Genomic DNA, 22,733 nt, shown 5'->3' on the forward strand with positions numbered 1-22,733 from the left:
ACAGTTGAATATCATGATTCAGCAATTGCCAAGTTTGAATTGATTTAGGTAATGCATCCTACATTCACTGCCCGTATTTAATAGAGATGCTAAATATTGCACTATGATATGATCATGACTCATGGCAACTGTTTTGCCATTGCTTGGTTAATAAGTATATACACGCGCAGTAGCTGAAATGTAGATATATTTTTCGTTCATGATTTTGAGGTTGACTTTGGAAATATGAGGAATTAATCAGTTTTACTTTGGTTGCTGGGTACCTGTTAGAAATTGTTTGAAGATTTCTACTCGCCTGATGAGGAGTGCGTACTGTCTGCCAATGATGATGTAGAGTTCCATAAAATATACATCTCGCTTATCAATCTTCAAAGACCTTAAAAGCAGATTGGCTGGAAAACTGTAAGAATTCTCATCAAAAAATCAGACTTGTATTTATTGAGCTGATTGTCATGACAGTTAGAGTCACTCTAAATCATTTTGCACAGAATAAATTATTTTGCAGCGCTTGTTGCTATGCAAAGGGAGTTAAAACATGCTCAGCTTGATCACGCAAATGAAGATGAGGAATTAGTTTTTTTAAAAAACTATATTGATGGAGAGAGGAGTATTAGCCAAGATATTAGAAGAACTTTTTTTTTCAAATAGCACCAGGAGTCTTTAACATCTATCTGAACCATTGGAACAGGCATACAAGGTCTAATGTTGTTCATCCTCCAAAGGACAGTACATCCAAAAATACTTAAATTTCTTAGCACTGATTTGTGATATAAGCTGAAACCCTTGGAATATTATTATCTTAGCTACTCTGGTCTGTTATTACTAGGAAAATGCATATTTTATTTGTAATGTATAACATTTTCTCCCAGGATGTCTGTTGTTCTTGAACAAGGCACCTTCTATCCATGATCTCATTATAATTAAAATTTATTTTTGAGAATGTCACCTTATTTCAATTTGCTTATACTTTCTGATCAGTGCAAGCTGTGACAGTAATTTGGTGACCCTTATAGCGAGTCACACATTGGCTTTTGCTGTCATCTAATGTCTTTTTCTTATTCTTTCGGTCACTAGACCTTAGTTTGTTTTAACTTGCCTTCTGCATTTCTTTTGAACTTCTCATTCTTTTCTATGCCATCAAGATCCACCTCTGATACCCTTTTTCTCTCGCCCCCATCCCAAATCTGTATAAAAAGATTTCTCATCCTAGACAATTTCAATCCATATCTCAACTACCTGTGCACTTCTCTTTAAATGCTCCTAATTATATTCGCATCCATTGTCTTGACCTCAACATTTCCCATGGTTTCTTTACTCCCATTGTCTGAATGAATGATAAGTCACAAATTTCCTCTTATCCTCTTTTAACTCTACTTATTTCTGCATCTTTCCCTGGAAGCCTTTTCCCCGCCTCGTAGCTGACAGACAACTGCATTTGTTACATATCTGTATATATCTTACTTTGCTTCATGACTTTCTTCTTAATTAAAAATCACTAAGGACGTAAGGAGATGGACTAGAGGCAGAGAATCAGTTAACTTAGTTCTCCAGAAAAATGGTGTGGTTTATTTGTAGAGACAGCAGGGTGCAACAGAGACATTCAAGATTTTCCCCCATCTTGAGGCAGGGGAATGGAGGAGTACAGGCTAGAATATGAAAAGGGGAATATTGGGAAATGGAATAGAGATTTTAGTCATGACAAAGACTAAGCTAAGAAAAGAGTCATGATTTGAAGATGCTGGTGTAAGACTGGGGTGTACAAAGTTAAAAATCACACAACACCAGGTTATAGTCCAACAGGTTTAATTGGAAGCACAAGTTTTTGGAGCGCTGCTCCTTCATCAGGTGGTCATCCACCTGATGAAAGAACAGCACATTGAAAACTTGTGCTTCCAATTAAACATGAGAGACTATAACCTGGTGTTGTGTGATTTTTAACTTTGTACACCCAGTCTTACACCAGCATCTTCAAATCATGACTCTTTTCTTAGCTTAGTCTTTGTCATGACTAAAATCTCTATTCCACTTTCCAATACTCCCCTTCTCATATTCTAGCCTGGTACTCCTCCATTCCCCTGCCTCAAGATGGGGGAAAATCTTGAATGTCTCTGTTGCACCCTGCTGTCTCTACAAATAAACCACACCATTTTTCTGGAGAACTATGTTAACTGATTCTCTGCCTCTAGTCATCTCCTTAAGTCCTTGCCATTTCCTCCCATACCTTTAACAACAACCATAAGGCGTTTTTTTTAAATCAACAAATTAGAGGCCACTCATTCAGCTGTCTCTATTTATTCCCTCATCTAAACATACATTGATCTATAACTCTGTCCTCACCTCAAACCCTTGTTTCTCACCCAAATTTTCATTCTCCCTTCAAGCTCATATAATGTAGGGCACCCATCTCCAGCTCATTCAATCTGACCACTGAATTTCCTTTCCTGTCCCTTATTTGAGCTGATATTGTAAAAAAATTTCCCTAACAAGCACCATATGCTGCTTTCAAATTGGCACCTTCAAGACACTACAGAGAGTGCCTAGCAACGAGCTATTTTCCTTTCTTCTCTGTCAAAGAATGTAAGTAGTGTATGGAAACAAATCAAGAGAAAAGCAATTACTATCAAAGTGAAAGCAATAAAATATACATAAATAAGAAAGCTTATTTTGATTAATGTTGGTGTTTGAAATGTATTTATAACTATTTAATTAAATAACTGTTTGGTCTCCATGGTTTCAGCCCAAATACTTCAGGAATATTCTCTAATGTCCATGATGGCATCAAGGCTTTCCCTCAACGTCCAAGATCACCAAATCGTAATAAACCCCAACCCCACTATGTAAGATACATTAGAAGTAATACAAGATTTATCAATGAGCCATTTGCATATATGGAATCTGAAGATACATTGTCAAAGCAGGTAAGTCTTATGCATCTTAGTTCATGCACGCATCATATTAATTTTATTAATTATTGAATACAGCAAAATTCTTACATAAATGATAATACACAATTATATATTTTATTTTATAATTTATATAAATATTTTTTAAAAGTCAAAGTATTCTGAGTTGGATTTGAACAACAAATATTTGTCTTTATATACAGTCTATAACATAAGCAAATATGATATTTTGAGGAGCTGAAATTAAAAAAAGTGAATGGTAAGCTAAACTGTGAGATATTTAAAGTATGTTTAATGATATGGGTTTGAGAGAAACTTCAAATGGAGACAGGAAGGTAAGATAATTTAAGTCAAGAATTCTGGGTCTAAGTAGCTGAACCATGGCTACCAAAGATGTCTAGAAAGTGAGAGATGCAAAAGAGGTTAGATTTAAATGAATGGAGAAGTTTTCTTGGATTTATAGGGCTGAAGGAGATTATAGTAATAGGTAGGACTAAAATATGGATGAATTTCAACACAATGGGAATTTTGAATTTAAGATAGTATGGGAATTGGGAGCCAGGGTGGTCAGCCGAGGTGATAGGTGATTGTAACTTAATGCAGACTAAGATATGGAAAACAGAATTTGGAATGGCATTGTGCTATGTTTTGACAGAATGGAAAAATTGTAGGTACATAATATAAAATGATGTAGTCAATTAAGTCAAAATGCAGTTCCAAATACATATTCTCATAATATGAATTAACTAAATGCTTGCTAAGAACTGTCAAAAACTCCAGACTTAAATCAATGCATTTCTGTCAACCCTGTTACTCTTAAGGTTAAAATGTAGGTTTCGTTGGCAGCTATGAAGACAGATGCAATGTTGGCAATCATTTCAAGGGATTTACTGCTGAGGCCGTGTAAGCCTTTGGTCAGACTGCATTTGGAATATTGTGAGCAGTTTTGGGCCCCAAATCTAAGGAAAGATGGACTGGACTTGGAGAGGGTCCTTAGGAAGTTCACAAGAATGATCCTGGGAATGAATGGCTTGTCATATGAGGAGTATTCGAGTACTTTGGGTCGGTAGAGTTCAGAAGATGAGAAGGGGAATCTCATTGAAACTTACAGAATACTGAGAGGCTTGAATAAAGTGAACATGGAGAAGATATTTTAACTAGTGGGAGAGACTAGGACCCAACGTCACAGCCTCAGATTGAAAGGTTGACCCTTTAGTACAGAGATAAGAAATTTCTTCAGCCAGAGGGTAGTGAATCTGTGAAAACTGTTGGGTGCAAAAGGCTGTGGAAGTCAAGTCATTGAGTGCTTATAAAACAGAGATATATAGGCTCTTGATTAGTCAGGGGATCAAGGAATACTGGGAGAAAGCAGGAGAATGGAGAAGCACAACCATGATTGAATGGCAGAGCAGACTTGAGAGCTGAAGGGTCTAATCCTGCTCCGCTATCTTATGGCTGAGACTACTTTGAATGCTCTGGTATATATTTCTAAAGTCCTACTGGGAAGATCAGAAAGTTGCTTGTTAACTCCATAGAAGGTTGTTACTTAAAAAAAATTCTAACAAGTATTTATTGATGCTGGGCATTTGATTATTTTCATGCAAATTTTGCATTTCCCATTAAATAATTGTCACAGTTTTCAGCTGATCAATCTAAATAGCTCAAAATGCGTAAAAATGTTTTGAAAAAGTATCTGGATTCTGGAGAATGATTTGTTGAACGTTAACAGGAATTGTTTTTGCCCTGGAGTGCATGAATGGATACAGCTGACACATGCAACTTGAATGTGTTAGGCAACAGACTTGACAGATGATACATTTGGAATTAAGATCTTGTATTTACACAACCACCTAAAGTTTGAAGAACATTCATGTCTACACCATGATCTGAACATGATTATTGTGTAGGTGTTTTTGTTGCAAACTATGCCCTGGAGCAAAAGTGTTTATACATACACAGATATTAAATAATTTACAAATCTTTATAGCACTTTAGTTAATAGGAAAGCATAATTAGTTTTTATTGTAATATACACATTTGCCTCATCTTAAGGTAGATATATTAGCTATATGAAAGGTGGATATTTCCTGTACTGCTATATACAATACTATGAATATTAGCCAGTGAATTATTTTCCACCATACTTTTCCTTTCATGTAATATCATGATACTGAATAGTCAAAATTATGTCCATTAGCAGAAAAAGAAAAAAGAATGGACAATATAAGCACCATTTGCAAAGTGTAAGTAGGAAATCACAGTAACAAGCAAAAATAAATGTGGAACACCTGAATAAAATGAATAAAAAATCCAGCGAATCTTTCAACTTTTATTCTTACTGAAACAGTTTAGAAAGTGTTAGCTGCTGAGAATCAGTTTCTTGTGCTTCTTTTGCATTTCTTATTAAACCACTGTCATGGTTCTTAGTTGATTGATCTGAACAGCTCAAAATAAGTAATAATTCTGTATTTTAAAAAAATCCTGACTCTAGTTATGCAGCATGATTTGTAGAATGGAACTGGGTTATTAGGGTGTGACTCTCTCACTGCCTCTTAGCTATTCAAAACACACTCAAGCTTTACTGATGTAAGTTTGTAATGAAATCCAAGACTCTCACAAATGTTATATTCTTGGACTGAGCCCTAACCATGTTATTGTGAATTATGGACATCTCTGTCAGCTTTTACACAACATGCTCAAAAATCCTAGAATATAATCATACTAATTCCCTTTACGCATCCAGGATCCACTCTGTCAAATATTTTCTGCACTTCAAGGAAATACTGGGGATATTCCATGTAACAGAGCATTGATTGTTGCATTAGCTATTCCTGGCATATAGAAGCAATCATAATTCCAAAACTCTACCATCCACATTTTATTTTGCACATGTTCCCTTACTTAGAGTCATAGAATCATAGAGATGTACAGCATGGAAACAGACCCTTTGGTCCAACCCATCCATGCCGACCATATATCCGAACCCAAACTAGTCCCACCTGCCAGTACCCGGCCCATATCCCTCCAAACCCTTCCTATTCATATACCCATCCAAATGCCTCTTAAATGTTGGAATTGTACCAGCCTCCACCACATCCTCTGGCAGCACATTCCATATACGTACCACCCTCTGCGTGAAAAGGTTGCCCCTTAGGTCTCTTATATCTTTCCCCTCTCACCCTAAACCTATGCCCTCTAGTTCTGGACTCCCTGACCCCAGGGAAAAAGACTTTGTCCTATCCATGCCCCTCATAATTTTGTAAACCTCTATAAGGTCACCCCTCAGCCTCCGACGCTCCAGGGAAAACAGCCCCAGCCTGTTCAGCCTCTCCCTGTAGCTCAGATCCTCCAACTCTGGCAACATCCTTGTAAATCTTTTCTGAACCCTTTCAAGTTTCACAACATCTTTCCGATAGGAAGGAGACGAGAATTGCATGCAATATTCCAACTGTGGCCTAACCATCCATCACATACTGTTGCTGTTGCAAATTCCTCATCACTTTTATCTGTCTCTCCAACCGATCCACTCGATATGATAAGATTCGCATCCAACAGCATTTATGGCAGATATAATCCGCAGTAACCCTTAAACTCTCTTTAAACTCCCACGTCTGACAAGAAGTACATATCACTGCAAAGGCCATTTTTGCTCCTTCACAATCTACAGACCCAGAAAATAACACCGTCTTATTCCTCGACAAACACTGTCCCAGGTTAAATTAATAGCTAAGGCTTATATTTTAAGTTTAATCAAGAGACTTATCTCCAAAAACATATAATCAAGAAAGAATCCACTGTACTCACTATTACAACCTTTCTCTTGGACAGACTTAAAACAACAATTAACTTATCTGATTGCGTGCTGTGAACTTTGCCCAACAGTTCCTCCAAGATTAGTTGTGAATTTCACTGTTTGTTAATTTTCCCAGATGCACTCCGATGTCCAGCAATACACAAATTCAAACAGCAAAGGTGGTAACTGTGCAGGTTTGTTTTCTCTCTCTCTCTCTCTCTCTCTCTCTCTCTCTCCCCTGCACTGTCCTCACCATGTGCTCCCTTTGTCTGCTCTTCTCCCTTTTAAACTGCTGTTGTTTTGCCTTTTTTTCCCCAAAGTTCCAAAACAATGCAACAGCATATAAAACAGTAATTGCTGCTCCTGGAATTCAAGGAAATCACCTCCATCACTCTTCCTCCTGTCTTGACCTGTCTGCTATTTTACTGCATGAGACCTCAGCCAACTAGCTGCCTTTGTCCCAATTGTGGTCCTTAAGTGGGCAAATAATGACAGCTTAAGGGCTATTTTGCACCCAACCTCAATTTTGAAGCTGATGAGAGGAGGAATTCTAGCAAATCACTACGCTTGAACTTAAGGCAGGAAGGGGAGTGCCTTCCTCAATGGGCCCCTTTCCAGAGCAGGTATACCCTAATAAAATTGCTCTCCAACTAATTAATACTTCTTGGTGAAATGGCCAATCCTACAATGGTTTTCTGTCGGGTCTTCATTTCTCAAAGATCACCTCCGTGATTATGTTAATCACAAGGACTTTATTTAGGTAGAAGTGCAAATTAGTAAATGCAATTCTATCTTGAAATTAAATAGACAATGTAAAGTGTTATCATTATCGAAATCTAGCATTTCTAATATCATCTGAGGAAACTTTGGAAACTAACAGTCTACCTGCACCAATACAGCTACTCAGATCATTGTTTACTGATGTAAGTATCTTCCAACTGCTTTACAGTAAAACAACCTCAGCCTCCTTTTAGCCTTCAACAACAGGTAACTTGAACTCCCTCCTTCCCTTCATTTTATAGGTATCCCCCGCTATCTGAAAGTAAGCTGAAATGGTGTAAAGCGAAGAAGCATTAATTTATTTGGGGAAAATTTCACCTTTTCTCGTAAAAGTGGAAATCCTCTTTGGATTTCTTTTGGTAAGCAAAAACAGGTACTAATGTTGGTCTTTTATAAAGCGAAGTGGTGTAAAGCAAACTTTCAAAAAGTAGGGGATACCTATGCCCTAAATTGAAGAGTGAATCCCGAAACACAAATTTGTAGCGATAAAATAAAAAATGAAAACATGAGAAACAGCTTAATTGTTCCTGTTCCATTTCCTGGCATGCTTACATGCCTAAGAAATAAATCAGCAGGTGGAACACAGGGAAACGATGTGGCAAACAGGATATATCACATTTTTAAAAACTCAGTAAGGAAGGAGAATAAAGATTATCACTGCTTTGTCATTGTTTAACAGTTTCATTGGATGAAACATGAATCACCATTTCTGACACAGCATGTACCAGCTTACAGTTTGGAAAGCACCCAAAGGCATGATTACCAGAGAATAATCTCCAAACCTCATCTTCAAACAAGACATGGATGTAATCCAAACAAACATCCTTGTTCAGGCATAGGTAAGCTGCGCATTGGTTGAAAGAATGTAATTTTTATTCAATTGTCACAATCTTCTAATATTGCTGTTAGAAAATAATATTAATTGCAAGTAAGTAGTAGTTTGGAAAATATAGCATTATAAAATCACTTTAAGCTTGACTATTGAAGATGGTGAACTGTAATCATTCTTAATAATTAAATATAATGGTGTCACAAATAGGAACTGATATATTTGGTTAAAACATTGCCCTTTCATCTCTCCTGCATAGATTTGAAAACAGCCAGGAGTTTGGGATATGGCTATTACCTGGTGCTCTCATGGTGTAAGAATTCTGTTTAGATGAAATTGGGCAGTTTGGACATAGTACCTTTTGGGTGTGAGGTTACACTGGAAATCTGTCCTAAAATCTGTCCTAATTGGTGCTAAATTGACAATAGAAATTTTACAGGATATAGATAGTTAGTAGAGAAGGCAGACAAGTCACAGAATTTATGTAGCATTTTTTAAAAAAGTCCTTCATGGGACAGGGGCATCACTGGACAGGCCAGCATTTATTGCCCATCCCTAATTGGCCAGAGGGCAGTTAGATATTAACCATGTGGTCTGGAGTCACATGTAAATCTGACCTGGTAAAGACAGCCATTTCTTTCCCTAAAGGACATCAGCGAACCAGATGCGTTTTTGTAACCATTGATTCATTGTCATCATTAGACTCCTAATTCCAGATATTTATTTAATTCAAATGCCACAACTGCCATGGCAGGATTCAGGATTTCCACCTGCAGTCAGAATGTCTGAAATAATTGCCTGACATGATTTTTGAAGGAATGCAGGAGTGTGTAATGAGGTTTCGTTAAGAGTTCGGCATCCATTAGACAGGTTCAACAGCTGTGCTCTTGGGAAAACATTGCTTGATTGACACCTCTTGCTCTGTGATCTATTCAGTCAATTGCAGTACACTTATTTACAAAAGATAGAAGTTTAAAGTACTTGTACTTTCTGTAATTGAAAATTGATGGATGACAATTTTATAGTGCTGTAGTGAAAGGAGAATCTTTTTTATGCCAGTGGAAAGTTATGACTCTTTCTCCACACATTCTACAATTAATATAGGATTTACTGGCTGTCTATAGAATTTAGAGTGAGTGAATTGACATTGAGGTGGCTTAATGTGCTGTGGAGGCATATGAGGGTCCATGAAGATAGATGGGGTGAGGAGGAGAAGAGACATCAGCTGGCATGGATGGGACATGGAGATGAGGGCCAAAGAAATGCTTTGGTTTTCTGTTATTACTAAACCTGTGACAAGTTCTCAGAGTTCAGTTGCTTTTAACATAACCTGTCCTAGGTTTCAACTGCTTCTCTGTCTGCCCCTGAATTCTTTCCAGGGGTGGTGGGCCTAACCTTGTTATCACCCACGTCCCTGCGAAGGAAAATCCTGCATTTAATGACTGTTTACCCTGAAATGGGCGCAAGGAAATTTCCCAACTCGCATTACCCCCTTTAAGATGAAAATCCAACCAATTGTCTCCACATTCAGCATTGATGCAAATATGGAATAATTTTGTATTGATGATGAACTTGTAGGATTAATACACTGTAACAGTTTTCTCCAGAATGATGTACTGCAGATGTGGGTGTCTTTCAAGTTCCAGCCCTTTCTTTTTGTTCTTGTAATAGGATGTAGGTCACATCCAGAGTACTTAATCGTTGACTGTTTTATTATTGACTCCCCTGTGTTGCTCTTACAGTCATAGTCAGCCAAAAGGTAATGGTACTAATGGTATAACTGGAATTGTGACTGCAAAGTTGAACATTTTATATACATAAACATTTCCGTTTCCAAACCACACAACATTTGATCTATTGTTTCAGGAAGGCCCTGTATGGTTTCCAAATAAATTTATGTAATATTATTTCAAGACAACATGCTTTCAGATTCAGTGCCAGAAACAGTCCAAATATCACCGAGATGTTAAGTTCTATACTTTTTAACTCTTTCTACTCTAAGGCTTGGATTTTCAGTTCTAGTTCAGTAACTCGGTCATCAAACCAGTTCTGTGTCCTGACCGCATAACATGTCACACTCTTTCCAAATAGATATGAGCTAATTGATCCTACAGATGCTTTGGCAGATTTTCTTCCCAGGCTCATTTCAGGAGATCAGAAGTGCCTGGCTGGAAGTGGAGGAGGAGGTGAATATTTCCATAGTAACCGGGAGAACATGGGTCCATCCTCCAAGCACTTAAATCATCCCATAAGATCCAAGATGGTGAGTGTCATGGGCCACCTAAATAACAGGCCTGCATGATACACATCGTCACAAATGTGTAGTTATATTTATTTTGAAAAGAAAGCTTATCTGTCTTTAAAATGGAAGCACAGAACCTTACAAAGTGGCTCCAAGAAATTACGTGATGACCCTGCCAATTCAGTTGGTATTGGGTCCAAATTGTAATTATCCCATAAAGACATTATAAAAGACCTTCTGAAATTCAGTTAATATTTCCAAAAGTAAGCAGGAACTCCTTGACAATGGTTCCTGCTCCTGTTTTATCAACAAACTGACAAGTTGAGAACTATTCAGTTAATTACCTTAAATAAAAGACAATTGATGGCCCTTTTGTGGCACACTGGTGGTGTCTCTACCCCTAGACCGGGAGACAGGGTTCAAATCTCACCTGCTCTAGTGGTGTGTAATAGACTCTGAACAGTCTGATTAGAAAAATAGGTTAAATAGAAAGAAGACAATTCATTGGCCTAAACCATAGATCTAGATTAGAGTGGTGCTGGAAAAGCACAGCAGTTCAGGCAGCATCCAAGGAGCAATAAAATCAATGTTTCGGGCAAAAGCCCTCCATCAGGAATACAGGCAGAGTGCCTGAAGGGTGGAGAGATAAATGAGAGGAGGGTGGGGGTGGGGAGAAAGTAGCATAGAGTACAATAGGTGAGTGGGGGAGAGGATGAAGGTGATAGGTCAGGGGGAAGGGTGGAGTGGATAGGGGGGAAAAAAGATAGGCAGGTAGGACAAGTCATGGAGACAGTGCTGAGCTGGAAGTTTGGAATTGGGGCGAGGTAGGGGAAGGGGAAATGAGGAAACTGTTGAAGTCACATTGATGCCCTGGGGTTGAAGTGTTCCGAGGCAGAAGATGAGGCGTTCTTCCTCCAGGCATCGGGTGGTGAGGGAGCGGCGGTGAAGGAGGCCCAGAACCTCCATGTCCTCGGCAGAGTGGGAGGGGGAGTTGAAATGTTGGGCCACAGGGCGGTGTGGTTGATTGGTGCGGGTGTCCCAGAGATGTTCCCTAAAGCGCTCTGCTAGGAGGCGTCCAGTCTCCCCAATGTAGAGGAGACCGCATCAGGGGCAACGGATACAATAAATGATATTGGTGGATGAGCAGGTAAAACTTTGATGGATGTGGAAGGCTCCTTTAGGGCCTAGGGTGGAGGTGAGGGAGGTGGTGTGGGCACAGGTTTTGCAATTCCTGTGGTGGCAGGGGAAGGTGCCAGGATGGGAGGGTGGGTTGTAGGGGGGGCGTGGACCTGACCAGGTAGTCACGGAGGCAATGGTCTTTGCAGAAGGCAGAACGGGGTGGGGAGGGAAATATATCCCTGGTGGTGGGGTCCGTTTGGAGGTGGTGGAAATGTCGACAGATGATTTGGTTTATGCGAAGGTTGGCAGGTTGGAAGGTGAGCACCAGGGCGTTCTGTCCTTGTTACGGTTGGAGGGGTGGGGTCTGAGGGCAGAGTTGCGGGATGTGGACGAGATGCGTTGGAGGGCATCTTTTATCTAAGCCCTAGATCTAGGCTAGCAAAATATCTAACATGGAAGCATGATTTGACAGTTTTGTCAAATACCAGTCTATAATGTTTAGAGACAAAAAAAATCTGCAGATGCTAGAATCCAAAGTAGACAAACAGGAGGCTGGAAGAACATAGTAAACCAGGCAGCATCAGGATTTGGAGAAGTCAATGTTTTGGGTATAACCCTTCTTCAGGACTAGGTGTGGAGGTAAGGGGAGCTACAGTTAAAGAGAGAGATGAGCATGGGATGGGGAAAGTAGCAGAATGGTGGGGTAGTGATAGATGAACACAGGTAATGGGTATGATCGGCTTGTTCGATGGGAGGGATGAATCTGGTTGGTAGCTGGAAGGAAGGGTCGGTAAGTGGAATGGAAGGGAGGTAGTGGGGCTGGAAAGGGAGCCGGGGATGAGTGGGAAGGTTACTTGAAATTCAAGAACTCAGTGTTAAGTCCTTCGGGCTGTAAGCTGCCCAGGCGGAAGATGAGGTGTTGTTCCTCCAATTTACAGTCTTATTCACTGTGACAATGGAGGAGGCCGAGAATGGACATGTGGGAGGGGGAATTGAAATGGGTGGTAACCAGGAGGTCAGGCTGGCTCTTTCAGGCCCAGTGAAGATGCACAGTGAAATGATCATGTAGTCCACATTGGGTCTCACCAATGTAGAGAAGACCACATTAGAGCACTGGATGCAGTAGACTGGGTCAGAGGAGATATAGGGTGAACCTCTGTCTCACCTGGAAGACTGTACAGGACCCTGGATAGAGGTGAGGGAAGTAGTTATGGGCAGGTATTCCATCTTGTTTGCTTACAGGGGAAGGTACCATTGGGCTGCAGAGGTTGGTGATGTGTGGAACAAACTAGGGAGTGATGAAGAGAACAGTCCTTGCAGAAGTCAGTGTGGGTGGGGAGGGGAAGATGTTCTTGGTGGTGGGGTCTAACTGGAGTTGGTCAAAGTGTTTGAGAACCTTATGTTGGATGTGGAGGCTGGTGGAGTGGAAAGTGAGGACAAGGGGCATCCTATCTTTGTTATATTTGAAATGGGGATGGGATTTAGAGGAGTGGAGTGGAGAATAGAGTAGGTACAGTGGAGAGCTGGATGACAGAAGGAGGACAAAGACGTTGTTTGAAATAGATTGTAAGTTTCAAAACAAATCTCTCTGCATACTCTTGCCACCTATCCAAAAGTAGATTGTTATTTATTTTTTCCCCCTCTTTTAAGCAGTGTGGGTATACTTCCCTTACTCCTGCTGCTTATGAGTTCTGATTTTGCAAGGACTACAGGAAAACTGTAGTAAAGTTAAGCCACACACTCTTAGATGTAGGGGAAATCTCCCGATACAAGCACAATATAAACATACAATGAAATGTAAAAATCAGAACAGATAATGAGAGTAAACAATTAGCAACAATTTAAATCCTGTAAAACTGAGGGGTACCAGGTTATCAATGTTTTTACTTTTAGGATGCAGTCCACAGGTCCAAAGTTGTAATTCCTTTAAAGTTGTGAATTGATTGGTTAGCTAGCAGTTGAGGAGTACTAGGTAGAATCTTCTCTTTAACATTTCTTCAAAAGACTTTATAACAAGTTTTGTTGAAATATGACTTCCATTTTACTGTTTTGGCAAAGGGAGGTTTTTACTTCCAGGATACACAAATACAGATTAGTGGCTAATTTTTACAGGCCAGAGGCTTTTTATTCCCTTTACAGCCTGAAGCTAAGGAAATTGACTTTTTCAGTAAATGTTTTATGGAACAGCACTAACTACTAAACTGCCTGCTATTTCAAAATTCTAGTTAAAAGGCTGTTGGGTTTAATACTGTGGAAGTCATATGAGCAAATACCTGGGGAAGGATTAGCAGATAGCCAACTGTCTATGACCCATTCTAGTGGTTGTGGAAAGACATTAACACATTTTGTTGTAGGATAACTGTAACCTGCCAATTCTGTCATGTGAGGTGCTTTTCCATAGGACATTATAACACATTTATTAGCATTCCAGACCAATCAGGCAGTACACAATATTGATTGTCTGGCTGACATTGACTTTGGAGAAGCTTCTAGAAGGTTGCTTTTCAAATTGATTCATTCGTTGGGCTTGGGCATTGCTAGCTGGCCTGCATTTATTGCCCATCCCTAGTTGCAATTGGAAAGATGATGGTGAGCTGCAGTCCCTATGCTGTGGGTTGACCCACAATGCCATTAAGGAAGGAATTCCAAGATTTTGACCCAGTGACAGTGAAGGAATGACAATATATTTCCAAGTCAGGATGGTGAATGGCTTACAGGGGGATTTGTAGATGGTAGTGTTCCCAGGTATTTACTGCCCTTGTCCTACTAGGTAGAAATGTTTGTAGAATTGGAAGGTGCTGTCCACCTTGTAGATAGTGCACAATGCTATTACTGAATCTTAGAGGTGGAGAGTGATGGATGCTTATAGGTAAAATGGTAATCAAGCTGGTTACTTTATCGTGGATTGCATCAAGCTTCTTGAGTGTTATTGGAGGTAAGTGGAGAATTTCAAGTCAGAGCACTGGCTATGTTAAACCAGAGATTGTGAATTCAAATCTTACTGGCCCCCATTCTGCTTTACCCTGGTACACATAGAGTATAGCCTTGTTGAGAAGGAAATGGAGAAGATAACTGAACACTTGGAAAAACAAAGCTCAATTCATTAGTGTCAGCATGGTTTTATGAAGGACAAGCCATACTTGACAAACCTGCTAGAGTTCTTTGAGGATGGAACCAGCAGGGTGGATAATGGTCATCCGGTGGATGTGGTATATCAAGAATTCCAAAAGGCATGTGAGAGGGTGCCAAATAAAAAAAACTGATCCAGAATGTTAGATCCTAGGCAATTAGGGGTAAAGTATTGGCTTGAGTAAAGGATTGGCTGACTGAAAGAAAGCAGAGGTTCGGATTAAATGGATCCTTCTGTGGATGACGAACTGTAACTAGTAGGGTGCTACAGGTTTCAGTTCTTTGACCTCAACTATTACAATCTATATAAATGATCTGCAAACAGGGACAGCATGTAACATAACAAAATTTGCAGATGATACTGAAATAGTTTGGAAAGTAGGCTGTGATGTGGATATAAAGAGTTTACAGATGGATGTTGATAGGCTAGGAGAATGGTCTAATATCTGGCAGATGGACTTTAATGTGGATAACATTCAATTGGAAAGCAGATTCAAAGTGTGTCAATGCAGAGAGATCTGGGTGTCATTATGCATGAATTGCAGAAAGTGGGTATGCAGGTGTAGCCTATAATAAGAAAGGCAAATTGAAACTCGCCATTTATTGCAAAAGGACTGGATTATAAAAGTAAAGGAGTGCTATAATTATATACGGCATTGGCGAGACCACATCTGGAGTAATGTGCCCAGATTTCATCTCCTTGCTTGAGGAACAGTGTGGTGGTACTGGAGGCAGTTCAGAGGGCATTCATCAGATTGATTCTAGGAATGCTATATCAGGAGTGGTTGAATATCTCGGGCGTGTACTCACTGGAGCTCAGAAGAATAAGGGACCATCTGATTAAGATATGTAAAATACTAAAGGGGATTTATCAGGTGGATGTTGAACAGATGTTCCCCTTGTGGGACAGTCTAGAACAAGAGATCATAGAGAGGACATAGGTTCAAAATTGAGATGTGGAGAAACTACTCTTCTTAAAAGTTTGTGAATCTGTAGAACTCACTGCCCCAGAGTGCAGTGGAGGCAGAATCAAGAAATAAATTGATATGTTTCTGATGAAAAGTGGGATAAAGGGCAGTGGGGAGCAGTCAGGAAAGTAGAGTTGAGATCAGGATAAGATCAGCCATAATCATGATAATTGGCAGACCAGGCTCAAAGGGCCGAATTACCTACTCCCAGTCCTGAAACTTGATGGCGAAGAACTGTTTCCACTTGTTAGATTCAAACTTAGGTATTCCAAAGAAGATTCAGCAGGTCGACAATGTGTATGAAGGGATTTTCTTATAAGGACAAGCTGAGGGCTGATACTGTTGAAATTTAGAAGATTGAGATGAGATTTTATTGATGCAATTAAGATTCTTGTGGAGCTTTGATGTGGAGGTGCTGGTGTTGGACTGGGGTGGACAAAGTTAAAAGTCAGTACAACAGGTTTATTTGGCAGTACTAGTTTTCAGAGCACTGCTCCTTTCATCAGGTAATTTGGGGAGCTTGACAAGGTAGTTTTGGAGAATTTGTTTACTCTTGTGGGTGAGTCTAGCACCAAACAGCGCAATCTTAGAATGAGGGGTTACCCATCTAAGCTAGGGATGACGGGAGTGAAACTGTGAAATTCTTTACTGCAGAGGGATGTCAAAGCTGTATCGTTAAGTATATTCAAGGCTAAGATAGATAGATTTCTAATCAATAACGGAATCAAGGATATGGAGTTAAAACAGGAAAGTGAAGTTGAAGACTATTAGATAAGCCATGATCTCAAAGAATGCCAGGGTAGACTTAACAGGTTGAATGACCTACTTCTGCTCTTCCATCTTATGGAATAGTGGAACTGATCATAGCACTGTGGTCCAGAGTGCATTTCTAGTTAAATGGGAGGCACAGTTAGGGGAGTGGATACTTTTTGCTGCAGCAGAGACAGAGGGTTACAAAGGCTGCATTGTCTACCTGGTATTCCGATTTAAGAAATCTCTTCTGAACCTAGACTAGGAAGGTAAAGATCCAGTTGTTGTGCTCCTTTAGGTACCAACAACATAGATAGGACTAGAGAGGCAGTTCTGCTGAGAAACCATGAGTTACTTGAGATTAAGTTAAAAAGCAGAAGTAGAAAGGTAAAAATCTCTGCATTACTACCTCAACTACATGCAAATTGACACAGGGTAAATAAGATTAGAGAGGTTAATGCATGGCTGAAATCTCAACGTGGGAGAAATGGGTTTTGATCCACACGGAATGAGCATTAGTGTTGGGGAAAGAGAGAACTGTTCCATTAGGATGAATTTCAATAGAATAATGTTAGTCCCAGTATCTTGGCAAATTGTACAATTAGGTTTGTAGATAGTGCTTTAAACTAATTAGGTAGTGGAACTATTTGTCTAAATATTCCAGAATTCACGAGATTCCCGAAGGGTTCTAGCCAATTGGAAATCTCCCTGTTCAAGAAGGGAGAGGGACTGGAATGCTAGGACAGTTAGCCAGTCATCTGTTGATGGGAAAATGCTAGTATGGGTAGAGTTCAATTGAAGGAAAGTTTAAAAACATCAAAACAAAACAAGAGAGCAGAGGTGAAGATGTGAATGGGCATCCAAGTATGACGGGAAGGGATAGAAAATCTATGCTGCAGCAGAAATTAGTACCCAAGAAAGTAAAACTGGTAAAAAGACAAAGCATAAATCTCTTTTTCTGAATGTACACAATTTTTGAGATGGGTGAGTTGATGTCACAAATAGAAGTAACAAATGAATTGCTGGCTATTTTGGAGATGTCAGAAAATGATCAATACTGAACATTAAAGGTATTCAGTATTCTGTAAGAATAGGCCTAAAGGAAAAGGAGGTATGGTAGGTTTGCATAAAGGATTGCATCAATGTATTGAAGAGCAGCGAAGTAAATGCAATAGATCATGATGTAGAGTGAGTTTGGGTGGAATCAGAATAGCAAGGGAAATAGGTTGTGGGTGGGAGTTGTCCATAGGCCTCCAAAGCATTGCCTCTCAGCCGGACAAAGTGTAAGTAAAGCATAAACTTGAAAATAATAGAGGTGTGTAAGGAGGACTGTACAATTTTCATAGGTGATTTTAATCTGCATATTCACTGGATAAGTCAAATGGGCCAGAATAACATGGAAGATGAATATCTACAGTGCATCAGGGATTGTTTCTTAGAATAGTATGTTACATATAAAATAGTATATATAGCAGTATACTGACCCGATAACAGGCTATTTTAGATGTTGTAATGCGTAATGAGTTAGGATTCATGAAATCTCATAGTTAAGGATCATGTAAGGGTTAGCCATTACAACATGATAGAGTTTCATATTCTGTGTGAGGAAGAGGAACTTGGGTCTCAAACTAGTGTCCTCAGCTTAAATAAGGGCAATTATAAGGTATGAAGAAACAGTTGGCTAAATGGGCTGAGGAAGTAGACTAAGGGAAAGTTATTTAATGATCACCAGCAGATGTTGAATCAGCGTAAAAATTTATCTCTGTCAAAAAGGACGATATGAGAAGAAGGAACCAACCACCCATGATCAACAAAGGCAGTCAAGGTGAGTATCCAGTCAAAAACCTAAGAGATTCCAAGTGGCAAAAACTAGTGGTAGGCCAGAGGTTTGGACATTTTTAGGAACTAACAGCAGATGACTAAAAGGCTAATAAAGAGGGAGAAAATTGAATTTGAAGAAAAAAAAACAGATAATGGGAGGAAAGCTCTTGTAACAATCCATCACAAGGGACAAAATATTTGACAAACTAATGGAACTAAAGGCAGACAGATGTCCAGGACCTCATGACCTGCACCGAAAGGTTTTAAGGAAGTGGATGAAGAGATAGTGGAACTATTTGTCTAAATACTCCAGAACTCACGAGATTCCCGAAGGGTTCTAGCCAATTGGAAATCTGCTGATGTTTCCCCTGTTTAAGAAGGGAGAGGGACTGGAAGCAGTAAACGCTAGGCCAATTAGCCAGTCATCTGTTGATGGGAAAGTGCTAGTCATTTATGAGGGAAGAAATAGAAGGAAATTTAGAAACGCTTAACACTGCCAAACAGAGTCAACATGGTTTTATGAAAGGAAAATCGTGTTTGACAAATTAGCTCGAGTTGTTTGAGGGTATAAAAAACATAACTGGCAAAGGGTAACTGGTAAATGTTGTATATTAGGATTTTCAGAAGGCATTTGATAACGTTTTTTTAGAAGGTTGCTGCACAAGATAGGAGCTCACAGTACAGGGGGTGACATATTAACATGGCTTGAGAATTTGTTAACACATACTAGACAAACATTTGGGATTATTGGGTCATTTTCAAGTTGAAAAGATATACATAGTCCCCCCATACCTGCGGGGGATATGTTACAAGACCTATGTGGAAACATGAAATCGGAGGTAGTAACAAACCCATTCATTTAAATGGGAAATTTACCTTCCCAGCAGCCCTCGGTCCGTGGTTCTGGAATGTTCCCTGTAATACGTTCGGGCTGCAGTAAACCATGGATAACTGAAACAGCGGAAACCGATTCCACAGATACAGCAGTCACCATGTAATTATTGGAGTGCCACAAGGATCAGACCTAAGGTCTCAATTATTTATTATCTAAAGTTATAAACTGGAGCAGGAGGCAAACTGGGATGAATGCAGATTGGCTGATAATACATAAATAGGTCAAAGGATGTTGTGACATTAGGAATCTACAAGGGGATATAGATAGGTTGACTGAGTAAGTGAATGGAGTTTAACATAGGAAGTTGGAAGGTCATGTAGCTCGGTGGGAGTAATCAAAAGTCAGACTATTATTTAAATGGAATCCCCCACTATCAACATCCTGTGGGATACCATTAACCAGAAACTCAAATAGACTTGCCACATAAACACAGTGATTACAAGAACAGGTCAGAGACTATGAATATTGAGGCAAGTAACTCACCTCCTGACTCCCCAAAGTTTGTCCATCATCTATAAGGTACAAGTCAGGAGTGTGATGGAATACTACCCACTTGCCTGGATGGATGCAGCTCCAACAGCACTCAAGAAGCTGGACACCTTCTGGGACAAAGTAACCTTCTTAATTAGTACTATATTCACAAGTATGCACTCCCTCCATCACTAAAGCTCAGTAGCAGCAGTGCGTATTAGCTACAAGATACACGGCAGAAATTCACAAAGGTCCTTAGACAGCACCTTCAAAGCCATAACCACTTCCATCTGGAAGGGCAAACACAGCAGATACATGGGAACACAGCCACCTTCAAGTTTCCATCCAAGTCATTCACCATCCTGTCTTGAAAATATATTGCCATTCCTTCACTGTCACTGGGTCAAAATCCTGGAATTCCCAAAATCCTGTAATTGTAGGTCAACCCACAATAGGTGGATCACAATGATCAAGAAGGCAGCTCACCATCACCTTCTCAATGACAGCTAGGGATGGGCAACAAATGCTGGCCAGCTAATAACACCCCCATCCCACAAATGAATTAAGAAAAAGAGATTCCAAACATGTGCAGCATTGAGGGACTTGGTGTTCTTGTGCTTGAAACGCAAAAAGACAATAGGTTGCTGAAATATATAATTACCTTTGGCATTTATTGCTTGTCAGTTGGTGTTTAAAATAGAGAAGTCCTCTTACTGTCCAAGGCACTGGTGAGGCTGTACCTGTATTACTGTGTACAGTTTTGGTCCCCATATTTAGGAAATGATACACCGGCATTGCAGGTGTATCATTCAAAGAAGCTGAAGTTCACCAGACTAAATAAGGGATGAAGGGGATGACTTATAAAGATGGCGAAACACATTAAGCCCTTATTTATTGGAGTTTAGAGGAATAAGAGCTATCTTATTGATTCTATAAAACATATAGGATTCCAAGGAGTCTTGTTGAGGTAGATGTTGAGAAGGTATTTCCATTAGAGGGGAAATTTCAAACAAGGGTGTATAGTTACAGAATAAGAGGACACGCAGATCGCATTGAACAAGGGGCAGGCTCGAGGGGCTGAATGGCGTATTCCTGTTTCTATTTCCACTCTTTTAAAACTGAGATGTGAAGGAATTTCTTCTTCCAGAGGATAGTGAATGTCTGGAATTCTCTACCACAGAAAACTGTAGAGGTTAGAATATTACAAGAATTTAAAGAGAGAGATTTTTGAAATTTCAAGGAGTTGACAGCAATGATAGTGTTGTGGGGAGGGATGTTGTTGGCAGTTTGACAGGTTACTGGCTGCCAGCTAATGTCAGGTCTTTGTTTAAATCAGGGCCCAGTGCTGGTGGCTCACGTTGCCAGCACTGCCTTCTGCATCAGGAGACAATGTGGCTGCCCACTTCCAGAAGCTGAGTTATCGACATTTCCAGTAACTGGTTGTTAATATGCCAGCTAATGTGAGACTACACCTCAGAGTAAGAGGGCCTTGGCCCCAGCTTGTAGTTCTGCCTCTGCATTCCTGCTAGATTCCAAAAATCTCAATCAATATTTCTTCTCTTCTCCACTCATTTTGTTTTCTTTTTATTCAGTCTGTTATGGTTGTCTTATATACATTAGTTTTAATGGTTTATGTAAGAAGGATTAATCTATCTTTTCAAAATGCTGCCTGCTTTGTATTTCTAACATTTTATTTCCTTTGTTTCACAATGGCTCTATCTTAAATCAGTTTAAAGTGATTCTTAACTCCCAAAGGTTTGTTCCTGTGCCTTTCTTTTCTCAGAAAGCTAACATTTAAGCACAGAACTGTGTCTCAGTGAGAGTTTTCCCTGGAGATTCTACTGTAAGTTAGATGAATCTTCTGACCCCGTTTCAAATTGAATTTGGTCATTACAGTCTGAGTGCAGGCTGTTACCTGCATTCATGTACAATGAACTATTGAGACTGGCTTTTCTCACTCTCCAATACTGGCAATCTAATTTGTCTTTCAATTTCAGAAGTATCTTTTCTTGACCCTGTGGCCCAATCCAACACATAGATCTATACGGACTTTGCCCTTCTCAAGACCATCACAGTGTGCATTTTAAAAACATACTCATTCATGGGATGTTAATATCTCTAAGACAACATTTATTACTCACCCCTAATTACCTTCAAGAAGAAGATGGTGAGTTGCTGCCTTGAACTGCTGCAATCTTTGGGGTCACTCACAGTGCTGTTAGGGAGAGTTCCAAGATTTTGACCCAGCAGCACTGAAGAAATGGTGATATTGTTTCAAGTCAGAATGGTTTGTGAAAGCCAGCTCCTTCTTTGCTGTCTGCGTGAGCACGGAATTTAGTGTAGACCGCAGTGCTGTAATCCTCTGTAGTTTGACAAATGAGAGTCTGTCAAAATAGACCTTCTCGGCTGCCTTCAACCGTGCTTCAAGGAGACGTTGCTGCTCACCCTTCTGCCGCTTCCTACTGGTGAAATATGAAATAACTAACCCTCTGGCATAAGCTTTGGCAGTTTCCCAGAGAACAGATGAGCTATCAACTGAGCCGATGTTGATGTCTAGGAATGCCCGAAATTCCCTAGAGAAATACTCCACAAACATGCTGTACATGAGAATAAAGGGGTCCATTTGTCAGTACCTTGAATCCGCTGTAATATCCTTAATTTCAACCATGAGGTACTCTGGAGCATGATCAGAGATGGCAATATAACCAATCGTACAGGATGCCACCAGATCCAGGGTTACCACAGAGGTCAGAAAAAAAATCAATCCTCGTGTGACATCAATGCGGATTGGAGAAAAATGTGAAATCCCTACCTGTATGGTGGAGACACCTCCAGACGTCCACCAATCCTAATTCCCCACACAGACCCAATAACTGTTTATTGAGGGTATCGAGGGACCTTTAGGCAACCTGTCTACTGTGGGGTCCATGAGGCAGTTAAAATCTCCCCCTATAATGATGTGCCGAGACTTGAGACTTATCAGTTTAGAAAAAGCATCTACCAAGAATTTAAGAGGATGACCTGGGGGACAAT

The 22,733-nt window shown here is 39.9% G+C and overlaps 1 protein-coding gene across 1 annotated transcript in view; it reads left to right on the forward strand.

Moving 5' to 3' along the window:
• The window catches only part of LOC140483032 (ciliary microtubule inner protein 6-like), an 80,632-nt gene that overhangs the window by 13,032 nt on the left and 44,867 nt on the right, over positions 1–22,733 (forward strand). The window contains exons 2-3 of the mRNA XM_072580915.1: positions 2,738–2,918; positions 8,156–8,315. Coding sequence (XP_072437016.1) covers positions 2,738–2,918; positions 8,156–8,315 — 341 coding nt within the window. The remainder of the gene's footprint in view (positions 1–2,737; positions 2,919–8,155; positions 8,316–22,733) is intronic.

Source organism: Chiloscyllium punctatum, chromosome 11 (genome assembly GCF_047496795.1).
Source record: "Chiloscyllium punctatum isolate Juve2018m chromosome 11, sChiPun1.3, whole genome shotgun sequence".
NCBI lineage: Eukaryota > Metazoa > Chordata > Chondrichthyes > Orectolobiformes > Hemiscylliidae > Chiloscyllium > Chiloscyllium punctatum.